Source organism: Coregonus lavaretus (assembly GCF_964263955.1).
Source record: "Coregonus lavaretus genome assembly, chromosome: 5".
Classification (NCBI taxonomy): domain Eukaryota; kingdom Metazoa; phylum Chordata; class Actinopteri; order Salmoniformes; family Salmonidae; genus Coregonus; species Coregonus lavaretus.
In genome coordinates, this window is record NC_139992.1 from 38,708,566 (window position 1) to 38,727,312 (window position 18,747).

The following is an 18,747-nucleotide window of genomic DNA, read 5'->3' on the forward strand; positions in this document are numbered from 1 at the left end:
AATCTCAGGTACACACACACACTGTAATCTCAGGTACACACACACACACAGTAATCTCAGGTACTCATACACACACAGTAATCTCAGGTACACACACACACTGTAATCTCAGGTACACACACACACAGTAATCTCAGGTACACACACACACAGTAATCTCAGGTACACACACACACTGTAATCTCAGGTACACGTACACACACACACACAGTAATCTCAGGTACACACACACACACACACTGTAATCTCAGGTACACACACACACAGTAATCTCAGGTACACACACACACTAATCTCAGGTACACGTACACACACACACAGTAATCTCAGGTACACGTACACACACACACACAGTAATCTCAGGTACACACACACACAGTAATGTCAGGTACACACACACACAGTCATCTCAGGTACACACACACAGTCATCTCAGGTACACACACACACACACAGTCATCTCAGGTACACACACACACAGTCATCTCAGGTACACACACACACACACACAGTCATCTCAGGTACACACACACACACACAGTCATCTCAGGTACACACACACAGTCATCTCAGGTACACACACACAGTCATCTCAGGTACACACACACACACAGTCATCTCAGGTACACACACACACACAGTTATCTCAGGTACACACACACACAGTCATCTCAGGTACACACACACACAGTCATCTCAGGTACACACACACACAGTCATCTCAGGTACACACACACACACACACACAGTCATCTCAGGTACACACACACACAGTAATCTCAGGTACACACACACACAGTAATCTCAGGTACACACACACAGTCATCTCAGGTACACACACACACAGTCATCTCAGGTACACACACACACAGTAATCTCAGGTACACACACACACAGTAATCTCAAGTACACACACACACAGTAATCTTGGGTACACACACACAGTCATCTCAGGTACACACACACACAGTCATCTCAGGTACACACACACACACAGTAATCTCAGGTACATACACACACAGTCATCTCAGGTACACACACACACATTCATCTCAGGTACACACACACACAGTAATCTCAGGTACACACACAGTAATCTCTGTGCCACTAGAGATCCTGGTTCGAATCCAGGCTCTGTCGCAGCCGGCCGCGACCGGGAGACTCATGGGCGGCGCACAATTGGCCCAGCGTCGTCCAGGGTAGGGGAGGGAATGGCAGGCAGGGGATGTAGCTCAGTTGGTAGAGCATGGCGTTTGCAACGCCAGGGTTGTGGGTTCGTTTCCCACGGGGGGCCAGTATGAAAATAATAATAATGTATTCACTCACTAACTGTAAGTCGCTCTGGATAAGAGCGTCTGCTAAATGACTAAAATGTAAATGTAAAATGTAAATCTCAGGTACGTACTCCAGTAGCGGCTGGCAGGCCAGGCTGTTCTTGGTACTGAGGTGAGTCTTCAGGCTCTCCACTATAGACCTCTGATGGAACACCAGAAGGTTGAAGGACTGGCTCTTGTTGGACACCTCCCTCAGGAAGGTGGCTGAGGAACAGAGGAATGTGTTTCAGATTAGTCACTGGGTTCTGCTCATGGGGACATGTTTGTAAACTTGACAAGGAAATCTATTGGGCCAGATGTGATAGTAGTAGTGAAGCTCCTTGGTGTGATGAGTTATGTACTCACTGAAATGCTCTGTCAAATTCAGGTCCCTCCATTTTGTCAGTCCTTCTGAAAAGTAGGTGTCTACCTCCTACAACCGAAAACAGTGTTACATGCCATGAAATGATATTAACAACGGAAAAAACGTCATTTTGAACAAGTGTGATAAGGGTTCTGCATTCTCACAGAGAATACATACCTCATCATAACTCCCAGTTCTGTCAATGCGATGGATGACATCGATATTGACATTGGCAAGCCTTTCAGCAAACGTGAGAAACTGTAAAGCAAACGATCAAGAGTTAACAGTAGCTACTTTCTGTAGTCTACTACAGTGAGCGATACAGTAATGAAATGACTTGCTAGCTAGGCTACATATGATATGTAACATATCCAAGCAGCTACGCTTGTTGGTTCATTCAACGTAGTAATAGGAAAACATATATATTTAGCATATGTACAAATATTTTGTTATTTTCAATGTAATAGCAAAGCAGTCGTCGCTAGCTGGCTATGCTAACAACTGTGCTGCACAACCACAAGTTCCCAACAGCAACACTCACCCTGAAAGTGTTCTCAGATTTATGATACGACGACTTGGATTTTATCTTCATTTTTGACCTGACTATTTTTCTGATATATGAATAAAAAATAATGTAATCCACGATTCAAAGTATGAAAACAACAATTTATCGGCTAAATGTGTTTACACCCATGCCCGGTGCAGGGGCGCAGCCATGTTGGATGAAGCATCATGGGAACGTTTTGCTTTTCCACGTGGTGAGAAGGCACATAAGGGGGCGTGGTTTTGCAACAACTTCAAGGATGACTTTCTGGATACTTTTGTATCCCAATGACAGCTCAGTCAGTGTCCATACAGTGTCCATACCATTGGAGGCTGCTGAGGGGAGGACCGCTCATAATAATGGGTGGAACAGAGCAAATGGAATGGCATCAAACACATGGAAATCGTGTGTTTGATGTATTTGCTACCATTCCACCAATTCCGCTCCAGCCATTACCACAAGCCCGTCCTCCCCAATTAAGGTGCAACCACCCTCATGTGGTCCATACATGTACTAACTAGTGGACATGACATACTGGACACTAGACACATTATACTGGACTGGACATGTTAGTATAAAAATAGCTATATTTTCTCTGGGGACCAACGTTTTTCAGAAGTGTGTGTGGGTGTGTCTGTGTGTGCGTGTCTGTGTGTGCGCACGAGTGTGTGTGTGTACGCATGCGTATGCCTCTGTGTGTGTCCGTGTGTACCAGCCATCCAGGGGGTAGGGCTGATGACAGGGGTAGTTATCGGTCCAGCCAGGAGAACAACGGAACAATCCCAGCTCTTGATTTTGTGGAGAGGTGTGCTCACTGCTACCTGCCAGTAATGTCTTTGAGAAACACACAGGCACAGTGAAGACTTCAGAGCTCACTGCTATCCTGTTTCAGCTCATATCCTGTCTGTGACAAGGACATATGGACAAGGACATCATTCTATCTGAAAGCACAGCAGCCTACTGTAAGCTACCATAGATGTCATAGAGAAATACTAATTCTCTGCAGTTCATTGCATTCCAATAACAGAAACCACAAGGGACTACAAGTTCAGGAATAGGACATTCTTCCAGTGAGTAGAGTAGCCTATACCTCACAATCAGAAGGCTACAATGGCAGCCTCTCCAGTGGTTGGATCCTTTGTGGCTGGGGACTATGCTGTCTTTGCTCTGATGCTGCTGGTGTCTGCAGCCATCGGGGTGTACTATGCCATCGTCGGAAGGGGCCAGAGCAGCTCCAGAGAGTTTCTGATGGGGGGCCAGAGTATGACAGCCGTACCTGTGGCTTTGTCCCTGACTGCCAGCTTCATGTCGGCTATCACAGTGCTGGCCACCCCAGCCGAAGTGTACCAATACGGGGCAAGCTACGGCCTCTTCAGCCTCTCCTATGTGCTGGTGGTGGTGGTCAGCTCAGAGGTCTTCCTCCCTGTCTTCTACAGGCTGGGCATCACAAGTACATATGAGGTGAGAATCAATCCACTCTGTTGAGTTGAGTTATGTTCTATTCAACTGAAATAGTATAACATGTTTGGTAGAGATTAGCCAGAGTAATTGCAATGCAAATTCTAAGCAATTCTAAATCCCTGAAATAAATATCTTGGGGGTTATAAAGTTTTGTTCAAAGTGACCAATTGACCAACGCAATCTATTCAGGAAATAAAATACTGACCAAATTTTGTAATCTTTCTATAAAACAAACAGATTGCTGTTTCAGGTAAAAGTCATAGTAGTCACGGTTCCATTACTTAATATCTCTGCACATGTCCATTCCTTAGTCTTGTTGAGATGCTGATGATTAGATTATGATTATGATTCAAAGAGCTCAAATATGAGTCAGTATTTTATCTTCATCAGCTGACTGAAACAATCCTGGCACAGTCGTGTCATCTTATCCTCTGGCTGAATATACTCTTGCTTTGTCTTTTGGGCTTCACACATGAACTAATGTAATTGTCCTTTCCATGGGAAATGTGTCATATTTCATTCTTTCATCATTCTGCAGTATCTGGAGATACGGTTCAACAGAGCCACCCGTCTGTTAGGGACAGTGATGTTCATTGTTCAGACTGTGAGTACCTTATCACAACACTCTCCTCCCTCCATATTATGAATTACATGAACATGAGAACAACCCTTGTACTACAGGTGATTATAAGAGCCACATATTATGTCTCTCTGTCTCACAGATACTCTACACGGGTATAGTCATTTATGCTCCAGCTCTGGCATTAAACCAAGGTGCAGTAGTCTCTATAAGTCATAAAATATTTTAATTTCATGCCCCATCGGCATTGAGTGCACTTGAAACCACTCCTCTGCTAAATGATGTCAATCTCTCTAGCTTTTCCTTTCTGCATCTCTCTTTTTCCGTCTCTCTCCAGTGACTGGGATGGATCTCTGGGGTGCTGTCATTTCAACAGGAGTGGTCTGCACCTTTTACTGCACTATGGTACTGGACAGACAGTGATGTCAATAAATTATGCTATAAACATTTATTTTATTAACATTTATCCCCTGATGTAAGGGAAATACAGATGGAGGTTAGATTGAAACATGATTTGTGTAGCACTGTGTGGTGACCTTTGACGCATATATTTAACACGGCTGGGTGTGTATTCTGACAGGGCGGTCTGAAGGCGGTGGTGTGGACGGACGTGTTCCAGGTGGGCATCATGGTGGCAGGCTTCCTATCTGTCATCATCAGAGCCGTGGTCCTGCAGGGAGGAGTCTCCAACATCCTCAACCACGCAGAGTTCGGAGGACGACTCAATTTCTGGGAGTGAATAAATTGTCATGTAGATTATAGATGTAAAAGAGCCGGAGAAGAGTCTGCACCTGGACTTTGTGCAGTATTTTGGTGCAAAATACAGCATAAGACATTGCAAAAGGGCGTACTGAATGTCTCTCTCTCTCTCTCTCTGTCTCTGTCTCTGTCTCTGTCTCTGTCTCTGTCTCTGTCTCTGTCTCTGTCTCTGTCTCTGTCTCTGTCTCTCCTTTGTAGCTTTGATGCTAGTCCACTGAGGAGGCACACCTTCTGGACAATCACGTTTGGAGGCACGTTTGTCTGGACCAGTATCTACGGGATCAACCAAGCCCAGGTGCAGAGATACATCTCCTGCAAATCCATGACTCACGCCAAAATGTGAGGCATCATCTTCATGGAAGGATAGAGTAGAGCATGAAGATCTATTTCTTGTTCAGCCCCAGTGTTTAAAGTGGAACTGACAGCATTTTAGTAACATGAAATCTTATTAAAATCTGTTCAAATACACCCCCAGGAAGAACATGACACTTTCGGGAAAATAATCTGACAAGCGAGCAATTTTAACGTTTTCATAAATTCTTAGAATGTTTGGGAATTACGTATACTAAGGCATTTGTGAAAATTCTATAGAAATATAGAGTGGGAAAGCAGCAGAGCGTTTGGACAATTAATAGACACTGCAGTAAATAAAATCTAATAAAAACATCTGTCTCGTCCAAGACCGGAGTCTACACAGACCGGTGCGCAATATCCAATCAGAGCTACAGTAGGCCTTTATACAAACAAGCCAGTTGCCACAAGGGCCCGCCATCATTCACTTTGAACTAGACTGTGTGTGTACCAGTGGTGGAAAAAGTACCCAATTGTCATACTTGAGTAAAAGTAAAAATACCTTAATAGAAAATGGCTCAAGTAAAAGTGAAAGTAACCGAGTAAAAACCTACTTGAATAAAAGTAAAAAAGTCTTTGGTTTTAAATATACTTAAGTATCAAAAGTAAACCAGACGGTACGATTTTCTTGATTTTTAAATTTAGGGATAGCCAGGGTCACACTCCAACACACATAATTTACAAACAAATACTTTGTGTTTAGTGAGTCCTCCAGATCAGAGCCAATAGGGACGACCTGGGATGTGAATTGGACCATTTCCTGTCCTGCTAAGCATTCAAAATGTAACGAGTACTTTTGCGTGTCAGGGAAAATGTATTGAAGTAAAAGTAAAGTAGTCAAAAAATATAAATATTAAAGTACAGATACCCCCCAAATAACTACTTTGTAGTTGTGTGGTCCTCTGTAGCTCAGCTGGTAGAGCACAGCGCTTGTAACGCCAAGGTAGTGTGTTCGATCCCCGCGACCACCCATACACAAAAATGTATGCAAGCATGACTGTAAGTCGCTTTGGATAAAAGTGTCTGCTAAATGGCATATTATTATTACTTAAGTAGTACTTTAAAGTATTTTTGCCTAAGTACTTTACATCACTGGTGTTTGCAGGCAGTTGTAACAGCGCAACTTTAGATTGTTAACTAGAACGCATTCGCCAAAAGCCACAAAATACACCTGAATGGATTTCTGCAAATATGTAAACACCACGGGAGTCCTCTTACATTTGAGAACTTTATAGTCCTATTGATCAAACAACCATGAGAAGGTAGGCTCTCTCTCCCTCAGTTATGCACATCAACAACAACAAGATGCTAGCCAGAACAAGATGAGCTAAAATCTAACAAAGGAACATTAGATAAACCCTCTCAAACTTTTTCAGCTAGTTGGCCGTCGAACTTGCACTGATAAACGATGGGGAAGTGTAGCCTACTCGTCCTTCTGATAAAACACATTCTCTCTCTCTCTTTCTCTCTATCCCCTCTTTCTGTCACTCTTCTCTCTCTCTCTCTCTCTCTCTCTCTCTCTCTCTCTCTCTCTCTCTCTCTCTGTTTATTCTCTTCCAGGTCTCTCTACATAAACCTATTAGGACTGTGGGTCATCATGCTGTGTTCTGTGTTTGCGGGGCTGTGTCTGTACTCTGTCTACAAGCACTGTGACCCCTGGACAGCAGGCATGGTGTCTGCTCCAGATCAGGTTGAGGACACAAACCAGGAAATAACACTTTAATAAAAACCGCAGGTTGACGTTTATTGGGATGAGTCTTGTCCTGGAGGCAGAACTGAGCGATTTCTGATAGATGGGCCAGGTTAGGGTTAGGTATTAGGGTTAGCAGTGTGGTTAATGTTAGGGTTAAGATTTTATGACAGATGTTTTGGCTGTGCCAGCTAGTGGCCACTCTGTAGAGCTGCCTCCAGAACAAGATTCATGACGAAAAACGCTAACCTGCATAAATACCAGGCACTGTTAATATTACTATTCTGCCAGACTGCCACTTTACAGATATATTTTCTAAAATATTTGTTTAAACTGATAACATTCACAGCCACTAAGTGTAACCATCTTAACCTATTTTTTGTGGGAAAACTGTTTTTTCCCCACGTCGGCCACACATCCAGATTGTTCCCAGGAAAAATATCCCAAATAACCCAAACCCAGTTGTACCACTCAGACAGACACTGACCAGCCCTCTTTCTCTATACAGCTGATGCCATATATGGTGCTGGACATCCTGAGAGACTACCCTGGAGTACCAGGATTGTTTGTGGCTGCAGCCTTCAGTGGGACACTAAGGTTACTATTCCCATCTAATACTTTATCTTAAATTTGATCATTGCTACTGTTTATAATGTTAGTATGTTACATTGTTATATGTCTACTAGATTAAGTACCCTTTTGTTACTATTTGTACTGTATGCAATATCTCAAAGTTCATAATATCACTACTATGACTTAATATTTATTACTATTTCCATAGCACTCACACACACTGTATACAGATTTTGTTCATGTTTGTAATGTTATTTTACATCATGTTATATTTCTAGGTAAATAATGGCACTATATTTGCTCTCTCTTGTCCACAGTACGGTATCGTCCAGTGTCAATGCTCTGGCTGCCGTGACTATTGAAGATCTGATCAAACCGTACACACACATGTCAGAGAAACACCTGTCCTGGAGCTCTAAAGGCCTCAGTGAGTGTCTAATATCAATAGGTGTCTTTGCATTTACCACAGAGCTCAGAGAGTTTAATGATATATTCATCTTCCTATTGATATATTCTTGCTGATATTAGAAATGAATAAACCATGATTTATCATGATTTTATCTGCTACCCCTATGATCCATTCTAGGCTTTCTGTATGGGGCTCTCTGTATTGGAATGGCTGGCATAGCCTCACTAATGGGAGGTCTGCTGCAGGTATTCGATACAACAAAAGGAGTATGTACTTCTACATAAAATGTGTTCAGTCTTGAGGTACGCAACTCTAAAATATGTCTCTGTCTCCCCCTGTAGGCAGCTATCAGTATCTTTGGGATCATCGGAGGGCCTTTACTGGGTCTCTTCTCACTGGGGATCCTCTGTCCATACGCTAATGCCACAGTCAGTGCAGTCTCTTTAACAAAAGCAGGATTATAAGCATACAACTAAGCTAACTATTAGCTAATCTCTCTGAAAGTTGATGTTGAAGTGTTGATGTGTTCTATCTGTGTGTTCTGTGCTGCAGGGGGGCTTGGCTGGTCTGCTCTCTGGGCTGGTTATGTCTCTGTGGGTGGGGATAGGGGCCCAGTTTTACCCTCCTCTACCAGAGCAGAGCAGGCCTCTACGTCTGACCACACATGGTTGTAACTTCACAACCGCAGCCGACGCGTTCAACTGGACCGCATCCCCAACAGAAACAAGCCTATACACTACGGTACTACAGCAAAATACAGCAGAGAGGTAAGTTGTGGGCTTCAGTATCTTTGGTTAAGGACAGGTCACACTTTTGCTGTAGGGAACAAGTATGTTAGAAGCCTTGTCATGTTAAAATAGCGAACTGCTTCAGCTGTAAACAATATATGCAACGTTATAGCTGTTGGATGCCACTATGTGTCTCATCTACAGATCCTTCCTGGCTGATACCTGGTACTCCCTGTCCTATCTCTACTTCAGTCCTATTGGGACACTTACAACACTGGCTGTTGGACTTGTGGTCAGTCTACTTTCAGGTACTCTTTCTCAAATGGTAGTGTTTCTTCTTGCCATATTTCATGTCTAATGAACATATTTATTTTACACTAAAATGTGTCTCTTTCCAGGGGGTATGAAGCTGAAGTTGGAACCAAGGGTGACTTTGATGAAAGAAGATACAATGTTATTTTGCTTTTACAAGCACTTTAAAGAAAGGGTAAGTGATATGTGTGTTTTCAATAAATAACCTCCAAGACGTTCTCTCTTCCAACCACTTTCCTGTATTAATTTAGCTCTCATCCATACCTAGGCCAAGAGACGAGCAGGAAAGCTGGACCTCACAAAGAACAGAGAGAAGAAATTTGGAAACAATAACCCCGGCTTAGGCAACGTCCACGAGTTGGATTTCACAAAGAGCAGTCTTCCATAACATGCTGATAAAACCATGACTTAACAGTTTCTCTTTCTTCTCATATTTCTCCCTCCCCAGTGCTGCTGTTTTTCACGACTCATGAATGTCCTGACAGATGGTATCAATAGCTCATCTATATTCTCATATTTCTATGAATGTAGCATACATCACCAACTTGAAAAGTTAGGATTGTTAATAATGAAATATCTTTGCTTGACTTTTATGTGAAATGTTTCTCATTTATGTTAAGATAGGGCTATCAGTGTTGTACACTTAAAATAAACATTCATTTGAAATAGCTGTGTCTCATATTTATACTTATATAATTAAATTACATTGTACAAGTTATCAATACATTCTATCATGTATTATTTACAATTATGTACACATGAGAGAACTGTAGGCATTTGGTGGACTTGATTCCACAACTCGAGGTGTGTAAGAGTGGCAAGTGTAGCTCATAACACTTTTGTCTGTAATATATAGCTAACATTTGTGTCTAAGGACGTTTGTGTTGCTAATAACACTCTACTTCATGGATGGCTAAACTAAAACTTGCATACTGAAGATTCAGCTGCCAAATATCTAGGCTATCAGTCTATTGGTCTGCCTATATTCAGCATGGCGGACAATTATTCTTCATAGTAACGCTTCTTCATGGCTCTGTACTTCCTTAGATAGTACAGGGCCTCCAGTTCCTTTATCACAAACTCCCCACGGTCGACTAGCGTCTTGATCTCCTTAGGGTCTGTGACATCTTTGTTCTTCATAAAGGCACTCTTCAGACGTTCCCTGAAGTAGTCTGCTCCTTTGGGGTATTCCCGTCCCAAAAACAGTAGCTGTCAATGGAAGGAGACAGGTTACCAATGATTATTCCAGGCTTTGGGGATTGTTTTGGAAAGACAGCTAAATATTGCATGAGTGGAAGCAAATCTCAGATACTGAAAGTAAGTGCGGGTAACAACAACGGGTGGGTGCACTGGCAGTAGTCAGTGTTGAACTTACATTCTTGTACAGCTGTCTAACCTCACTCCTCAGAGGGTTGGCCATGTCACTGCCTGAGACCGTATCAGCCTTCACTACTGGGATGGAAGAAAAGGTCAGAAGATACAACAGGGGATTTAGTATACAGCAGCTGATGATTATGTAAAACAGCTCAGAAATGTGCATATGTCTGATTGTTGTCACACATCATATATCCTGTGAGCCTCACAATCTTAGCTGTGTCATGCATACATTTTAGCTTTATCTTGGTTCACTTAGCATGTAGGTTAGGTAACAGTACAAAAGGGCAAGCTTGCGATTGGCGATTGATTAGCTAGCTGGCTAGTTAATTGGCATCTGCAATTCAACCAATAATTGTCTTTTGACATTGTCTCCCAGCACAACGTCAACAGACAATTATTGGTTGAATCTCAGCTAGCTAATTAGCCAGTGGTGGAAAAAGTACTCAATTGTCATACTTGAGTAAAAGTAAAGATACCTTAACAGAAAATGACTCAAGTAAAAGTTACCCAGTAAAATACTACTTGAGTAAAAGTCTAAAAGTATCTGGTTTTAAATGTACTTAGGTACAGTGGTAGAAAAAGTACTCAATTGTCATACTTGAGTTAAAGTACAAAGTAAAAGCTATACATCAAATTCCATATATTAAGCAAACCAGATGGCACACGATTTTCGTATTATTTTTAATTACGAACAGACAGGGGCACATTCCAACACTCAGACATCATTTACAGACACAGTATTTGTGTTTTGTGACAGTGTGTTTTGTGAGTCCGCCAGATCTGAGGCAGTAGGAATGACAAAGCGTTATATTGATAGGTGCCATAATTCTGTCCTGCTTGGGCATTCTAAATGTAACGAGTACTTTTTGGTGTCATGGAAAATTTATGGAGTAAAAAGTACATTATTTTCTTTGGGAATGTAGTGGAGTAAAAGTAAAAGTTGTCAAAAATATAAATAGTAAAGTATTGTACAGATACCCAAAAACACTACTTAAGTAGTACTTAAAAGTATTTTTACTTAAGTACTTTACACCACTGTAATTAGCTAAACACCCTCGGTTATAAAAACATTAATTGTGATTAATTCACACGATATAATTAAGATTCCATTACATTATAAGGTCCCTTATCGATAAATCTTTGCAGTTAAGTAGTGTCGATAGCTGGTTACTTCGCCCTTCGTCCACACAAGTTCAAATAGGAGTTCATAAACAACGCCGTAAATCGTTTTACATGTCGCAAACCAAAACATTGACCTACTGCGCGTGCTTCCGGTGGCATTTCCATGGTTACTTGGACGTGAAAAGAGTTGACAGATATGCCCACCAAGAGAAGATGACCAGTTTTCCAACAAATGTTATTTCATTACCTATTTAGCAAGCTAACCAGAGTTAGAAAATGAATATTGTGGTTAGTTTAACATGTTTACAAGCCAAGTAGCTAGTTGCATAAGTAGCCAGTTGTTACTAGCCAGAGTAAGTTAGATTACCATTTAGCTAGCTAGATAGGACTCAAGGTGAGCAAGTGACTGCAAATCAGCTTCCTTTTACTGCAAGCATGCTGCAAGTCTCAGTTTTGCTTCTCCTTTGCTTCTTTCAGCCTTATCTTACTACAACTAAATACTATATCTCCTAAGTTTCTATTCTCTATGTTATTTCCTTGTAAGCCATCCAAGGATGCAAAGGTAACTTTGTTACTTTTGTTATGAATAGCATAATATCTCTCTCTATATTAGATTCATGAGAGATATTAGACCTAGTAGATATAGGCCTAGCTAGCTAAATTTAATATAATATAAGTTTCAATTTCTCCCCAGCATCTCCTGATCTACAAATCACCTTGTATCCTAAATAACGACTCTTTATTATTTGTAGATCAGTGTGAGTCAGTCAGTCACAGTTTACCCATGATACAGTTTTGATCTTCTCGAACACGGCCAATATCTTACGTTAGATAGCACGAGGAGCGTCACTCCTCCGTGACGCCATCTGATCTGACGTGAGACAACATGCACCCGATGTATTGCCCTATTCAAAACAACTGGGAAATTGGAAAAATCCGACTTCCGACTTCAGTGCATTTAAGACATTACATTTACAAAAACATTTTTTTTGGGAGGGGGGGGGGGGTAAGGGGGGGGGGAGAGGGATTACTTTATCCTATCCCAGGTATTCCTTAAATAGGTGGGGTTTCAAATGTCTCCGGAAGGTGGTGAGTGACTCCGCTGTCCTGGCGTCGTGAGGGAGCTTGTTCCACCATTGGGGTGCCAGAGCAGCGAACAGTTTTGACTGGGCTGAGCGGGAACTATGCTTCCGCAAAGGTAGGGGAGCCAGCAGGCCAGAGGTGGATGAACGCAATGCCCTCGTTTGGGTGTAGGGACTGATCAGAGCCTGAAGGTACGGAGGTGCCGTTCCCCTCACAGCTCCGTAGGCAAGCACCATGGTCTTGTAGCAGATGCGAGCTTCAACTGGAAGCCAGTGGAGTGTGCGGAGGAGCGGGGTGACGTGAGAGAACTTGGGAAGGTTGAACACCAGACGGGCTGCGGCATTCTGGATGAGTTGTAGGGGTTTAATGGCACAGGCAGGGAGCCCAGCCAACAGCGAGTTGCAGTAATCCAGATGGGAGATGACAAGTGCCTGGATTAGGACCTGTGCCGCTTCCTGTGTAAGGCAGGGTCGTACTCTCCGAATGTTGTAGAGCATGAACCTACAGGATCGGGTCACCGCCTTGATGTTAGTGGAGAACGACAGGGTGTTGTCCAGGGTCACGCCAAGGCTCTTCGCACTCTGGGAGGAGGACACAACGGAGTTATCAACCGTGATGGCGAGATCATGGAACAGGCAGTCCTTCCCTGGGAGGAAGAGCAGCTCCGTCTTGCCATGGTTCAGCTTGAGGTGGTGATCCGTCATCCATACTGATATGTCTGCCAGACATGCAGAGATGCGATTCGCCACCTGGTTATCAGAAGGGGGAAAGGAGAAGATTAGTTGTGTGTCGTCAGCGTAGCAATGATAGGAGAGGCCATGTGAGGATATGACAGAGCCAAGTGACTTAGTGTATAGCGAGAATAGGAGAGGGCCTAGAACTGAGCCCTGGGGGACACCAGTGGTGAGAGCACGTGGTGCGGAGACAGCTTCTCGCCACGCCACTTGGTAGGAGCGACCGGTCAGGTAGGACGCAATCCAAGACTGAGCCGCGCCGGAGATGCCCAGCTCGGAGAGGGTGGAGAGGAGGATCTGATGGTTCACAGTATCAAAGGCAGCAGACAGGTCTAGAAGGACAAGAGCAGAGGAGAGAGAGTTAGCTTTAGCAGTGCGGAGAGCCTCCGTGACACAGAGAAGAGCAGTCTCAGTTGAATGACCAGTCTTGAAACCTGACTGGTTTGGATCAAGAAGGTCATTCTGAGAGAGATAGCAAGAGAGTTGGCTAAAGACGGCACGCTCAATAGTTTTGGAGAGAAAAGAAAGAAGGGATACTGGTCTGTAGTTGTTGACATCAGAGGGATCGAGTGTTGGTTTTTTGAGAAGGGGTGCAACTCTCACTCTCTTGAAGATGGAAGGGACATAGCCAGCGGTCAAGGATGAGTTGATCAGCGAGGTGAGGTAAGGGAGAAGGTCACCGGAGATGGTCTGGAGAAGAGAGGAGGGGATAGGGTCAAGCGGGCAGGTTGTTGGGCGGCCTGCCGTCACAAGTCACAAGATTTTATCTGGAGAGAGAGGGGAGAAAGAAGTCAAAGCATAGGGTAGGGCAGTGTGAGCAGGACCAGCAGTGTCATTTGACTTAACAAACGAGGATCGGATGTCGTCAACCTTCTTTTCAAAATGGTTGACGAAGTCATCCACAGAGAGGGGGGGGGGGGGGGGGGGGGGGGGAGGAGGATTCAGCAGGAGGAGAATGTGGCAAAGAGCTTCCTAGGGTTAGAGGCAGATGCTTGGAATTTAGAGTGGTAGAAAGTGGCCTTAGCAGCAGAAACAGATGAAGAAAATGTAGAGAGGAGGGAGTGAAAAGATGCCAGGTCCGCAGGGAGTCTAGTTTTCTTCCATTTCCGCTCAGCTGCCCGGAGCTCTGTTCTGTGAGCTCGCAATGAGTCATCAAGCCACGGAGCTGGAGGGGAGGACCGAGCCGGCCGGGAGGATAGGGGACATAGAGAGTCAAAGGATGCAGAAAGGGAGGAGAGGAGGGTTGAGGAGGCAGAATCAGGAGATTGGAGGGAGAAGGATTGAGCAGAGGGAAGAGATGATAGGTTGGAAGAGGAGAGAGTAGCGGGAGAGAGAGAGCGAAGTTGCGACGGCGCATTACCATCTGTATAGGGGCAGAGTGAGTAGTGTTGGAGTAGAGGGAGAGAGAAAAGGATACAAAGTAGTGGTCGGAGACATGGAGGGGAGTTGCAGTGAGATTAGTAGAAGAACAGCATCTAGTAAAGATGAGGTCAAGCATATTGCCTGCCTTGTGAGTAGGGGGGGACGGTGAGAGGGTCAGGTCAAAAGAGGAGAGGAGTGGAAAGAAGGAGGCAGAGAGAAATGAGTCAAATGTAGACGTAGGGAGGTTGAAATCCCCCAGAACTGTGAGGGGTGAGCCATCCTCAGGAAAGGAACTTATCAAGGCGTCAAGCTCATTGATGAACTCTCCAAGGGAACCTGGAGGGCGATAGATGACAAGGATATTAAGCTTAAATGGGCTAGTGACTGTGACAGCATGGAAGACAACTGAGAACTCGAAAAAAACAAGCTCCAACTTGGATAAATAGTTTTGAACGGTGATCCCACACGGAATTCCATGTCGGGAACTCAGGCCTCTTTCTAGAGCGCAGACTTTGCATTTTAGCAGACGCTCTTATCCAAAGCGACTTACAGTTAGTGCATATTTTGAATTGTTGATTTGGTTCAAGTCTGCCCAAAAGAAAGGAGGCAAGCTCAGTAAGGCTGAAAAAGAGCAACTTCAGAAAGAGGAGGATGAGAGAAGACAAAAGGAAGAGGGTACTGTCATTTCTCGTTATCATTCAATCCATGACAAAACCTTTGTTGTATGCTAATGGTTGTATGTCTGTGTGTGCATTTGTACCGTTTGATCTGTGCTATTGAACTGCCATTTGTATTATGAGATGCTTCAATAGTATGCACAGTGATACATCAGTAAGACATCAGATACATTCATGGGGCTACTTCAATAGCATGTACTGTATGTTTGACCCATGACTCCTTTCCACCTCTGCTGTGTAGAGGCTTGACTCCTGGCTGAGAAAGAGGAGCAGGGGAGGCTGGAGAGAGAGAGGAAGGAGCAGGAGGAGCATCAGAGACTGGAGCTAAAGGTGTTACCATCACTGACCTTTATCATTCATGGTTATCGCTGTGTTTGTGTATGGAGAGGGCTCTTGAAGTTAAACCTGTCCATAATGTCCTAATGAAAAATAGTGATCATTGCTTGCTTTCTGTGACAGGACAAAGATCGCAGAGAGGACAAGCTGAACGAACTGCGTCATCTACTGGAAGAGAAACAGACTGCAGTCACCAAGTGGGAGACTGAGTCCAGAGAAAAAGCCAAGGTGTGTGATTGTTCTAAAGCTCTGGCCTGCATAATGATGTAGTAAACAACATCGCTCTGCGTGGGAACTTTTGGTGGGGGGGAAGTAGCCTTTATAAGTCTCCATGGTGGGTAAAGACCATCACTTCGTTGTCTTGTTGGGAATAGTAATAATTTGTGACAGTACGCATTGTATTAGTCTAACGGTTGTTTTTAATTTAGTTTCTCACATTAAACAGACATTTGAGAAGGATTTGAGAAGCGAATTGCTTGCAGTTGTACCTATGACACACAGACACACTAAAGCTGTACAGTGTAGTTAGAAAAGTCAATTTACATTATTTGCAGATGTGTTCCCTTTTATTTACAAATCGAAAAATGTAACATTTGAAATGAATGTGGCAGAACAGTTAAGCCAAGAGTTCCTGTGGGAGTCTTCTCCTTCAGTCTTTTTGCCTCCTATGCCTCGTTTCCTATTAGATGGGATTTTCCCAATGCCAAGTTCACCTGAGACAGCCGCTATCCAGTGTCATGTGTTGCTGAATTACAGATCTCGCTATCCCAATGTCGCTGCTGTCCATGGTGCTGAAATATCCAATCTCGGCTATTTGCATACATAGGACCATCCACACTTGACACCACACACACAAGTTAATGCTAATATCACACACACTTTTGAACATTGCACAACCTGCAACAAGACACTGAAACAGCACTTAATTTCAAGTTTGTTTGTTTCTGAATAAAGATGCAAAGAATGAAATCAATGTGTGGAAGGAGATTGGACAATGTATAGGCATTCCCTATAGCTGTATTTGACTGGAGCATGATCAGATTGCTTTGTTTCAGCCAGAATGGAAATTTGGTCTGAGAAACTATGCCCATTATAGCATGACTATTTCAGACAGAATTCACTTAATATTGTCTGTAAAAATTAAATAAGGCAATGTTTATATGACCCCCTTTCAAACATTCACATATTTATAATTTTCTTGCAGATATACAGTGCATTCAGAAAGTATTCATACCCCTTAACTTATTCCACATGTTGTTTTCTTACAGCCTGAATTCAAAATGGATTCAATTATAATATTTTCTCTCACGCAGCTACATACAATACCCCATAATGACAAAGTGAAAACACGTTTTTGAAATTTTTGCAAATGTATTGGAAATGAAATACAGAAATATCTCATTTACATAAGTATTCACACCCCTGAGTCGATTAAAGCTGTGTCTTTCTGGGTAAGTCTCCAAGAGCTTTGCACAACTGGATTGTAAAATATATGCAATATACATTATATAGACAGCCATTTTTTTTTTTTTTGCCATAAGTTTTCAAGCCGAATTAAGTCAAAACTGTAACTAAGCCACTCAGGAACATTCAATGTCATCTTGGTAAGCAACTCCAGTGAATATTTGGCCTTGTGTTTTAGGTTATTGTCCTGCTGAAGAGGGAATTTGTCTCCCAGTGTCTGTTGGAAAGCAGACTGAACCAGGTTTTCCTCTAGGATTCTGACTGTACTTAGCTCTATTCCGTTTCTTTTTATCCTAAAAAAGTCTCTAGTCCTTGCCAATGACATGCATACCCATAACATGATGCAGCCACCACCATGCTTGGAAATATGAAGAGTGGTACTCAGTGATGTGTTGTGTTGGATTTGCCCCAAACATTACACTTCTTTATTCAGGACATAAAGTTAATTTCTTTGCCACATTATTTGCAGTTTTACTTTAGTGCCTTATTGCAAACACAATGCATGTACAGGTTTCCTTCTTTTACATTTACATTTTAGTCATTTAGCAGACGCTCTTATCCAGAGCGACTTACAGTTAGTGAGTGCATACTGTGACGACCCTCCCACTCTGTCTGCCGTATTCTCTCTTTGCTCTTGTTTCCTTATTAGGATGCCGGTGGGCGGAGTTGGGAGGGTCGTCAGCTACATGGGAAACACCTGGGCCGGGTGTGTCCCAGCATAAATGGACCTCTTCCACATTCATGAAGGAGACTCTCTCCAGGCAGATACTTTGACTTTGGTTGTGGTATTTTTGGTGGTCTTTTTGGTTGTTTGCTTTGGCACCTCTCAACACTTTTCCATATTACATTTATGCAAGCAAACACTCACTTACACTACTGATTACACACCCCATTGTTATTTGAGTTAGTTTACTTTAGTTAATAAATATATACTTTAAGTATTCCTTGTCTCCACGTGTCTCCCTTTTGTTACGAACTTGAGCCGGTTCGTGACAAGTGGGGGCTCGTCCGGGATCTTGAACTGGTTGTGTTTGGGAGAACGTGGAGTTAATGTTCAATTCTGTAGTTTTTTTTTTTTGTAAATTTTGTTAGTTTGTTTGAGTTTGATAGGCCCAGTATTGGTTTTCTTTGGGTTGTGTACTGCGTTGGAGAGAGTACATTGGTTAGTTTCCAGTCCCTGCCCAGCCTGGAAACTCTTGCTCTACTCGCTGTTGGGGCATCGGTCTGAGGAGGTGAGTACAATCGGCTGTGTACCTCAGTGGGAGATTGGGTAGGGTAGTGACATTTTCTACCCGGAGCTATAGCTTTTTCCCCTGATAGGCTTAGTGACGTGTTTTGTTTTGGGATACGTTGGGCATGGTTAAATGTTTGTTATTTTTGTGTGGTGTCTGTGGACTGAGCAGTTGTCTCGGGGGCACATCCGTGGCTTGGTGGATTCTACCAGCGTGCTGGGGGGTTTAATTCCTTGCCAGCGGGCTACAGTGCGTAATTACCCACCGCGAATCCAC

The 18,747-nt window shown here is 43.2% G+C and overlaps 3 protein-coding genes across 6 annotated transcripts in view; 1 reads left to right on the plus strand and 2 right to left on the minus strand.

Moving 5' to 3' along the window:
- LOC311129138 (small subunit processome component 20 homolog) overlaps positions 1–2,322 on the minus strand; it is a gene marked incomplete at its 3' end in the record, with an annotated part of 28,405 nt that extends 26,083 nt beyond the window's left edge. Inside the window, 4 exon segments of the mRNA XM_084161431.1 lie at positions 1,406–1,538; positions 1,680–1,746; positions 1,855–1,935; positions 2,219–2,322. Coding sequence (XP_084017557.1) covers positions 1,406–1,538; positions 1,680–1,746; positions 1,855–1,935; positions 2,219–2,269 — 332 coding nt within the window. The 5' untranslated portion in view covers positions 2,270–2,322.
- Positions 2,323–3,331: 1,009 nt separating this feature from the next.
- On the plus strand, positions 3,332–9,653 carry LOC311129442 (sodium-coupled monocarboxylate transporter 1-like; the record flags this gene model as incomplete). The annotated part of the gene is made up of 15 exons (XM_084161725.1): positions 3,332–3,682; positions 4,221–4,286; positions 4,405–4,456; positions 4,600–4,667; positions 4,843–4,997; positions 5,220–5,360; positions 6,933–7,062; positions 7,571–7,659; positions 7,953–8,062; positions 8,222–8,289; positions 8,386–8,472; positions 8,597–8,811; positions 8,977–9,080; positions 9,171–9,259; positions 9,353–9,653. The coding sequence occupies 15 exons, from the start codon at positions 3,332–3,334 to the stop codon at positions 9,470–9,472; spliced, it is 1,845 nt and encodes a 614-aa protein (XP_084017851.1). The 3' UTR covers positions 9,473–9,653.
- A 97-nt stretch (positions 9,654–9,750) lies between these two features.
- The window catches only part of LOC311129443 (electron transfer flavoprotein regulatory factor 1-like), a 65,239-nt gene continuing 56,242 nt past the window's right edge, over positions 9,751–18,747 (minus strand). For 2 of the 4 annotated variants that reach the window (XM_084161728.1, XM_084161727.1), the window contains exons 2-3: positions 10,460–10,536; positions 9,751–10,293 (exon numbers count right to left, since the gene is read on the minus strand). In XM_084161728.1, coding sequence (XP_084017854.1) covers positions 10,087–10,293; positions 10,460–10,504 — 252 coding nt within the window. In that variant the 5' untranslated portion in view covers positions 10,505–10,536 and the 3' untranslated portion in view covers positions 9,751–10,086. Of the gene's footprint in view, positions 10,294–10,459; positions 10,537–11,574; positions 11,914–18,747 lie in introns of those variants that run through there. The other 2 variants (XM_084161729.1, XM_084161726.1) reach the window with 2 other exon arrangements.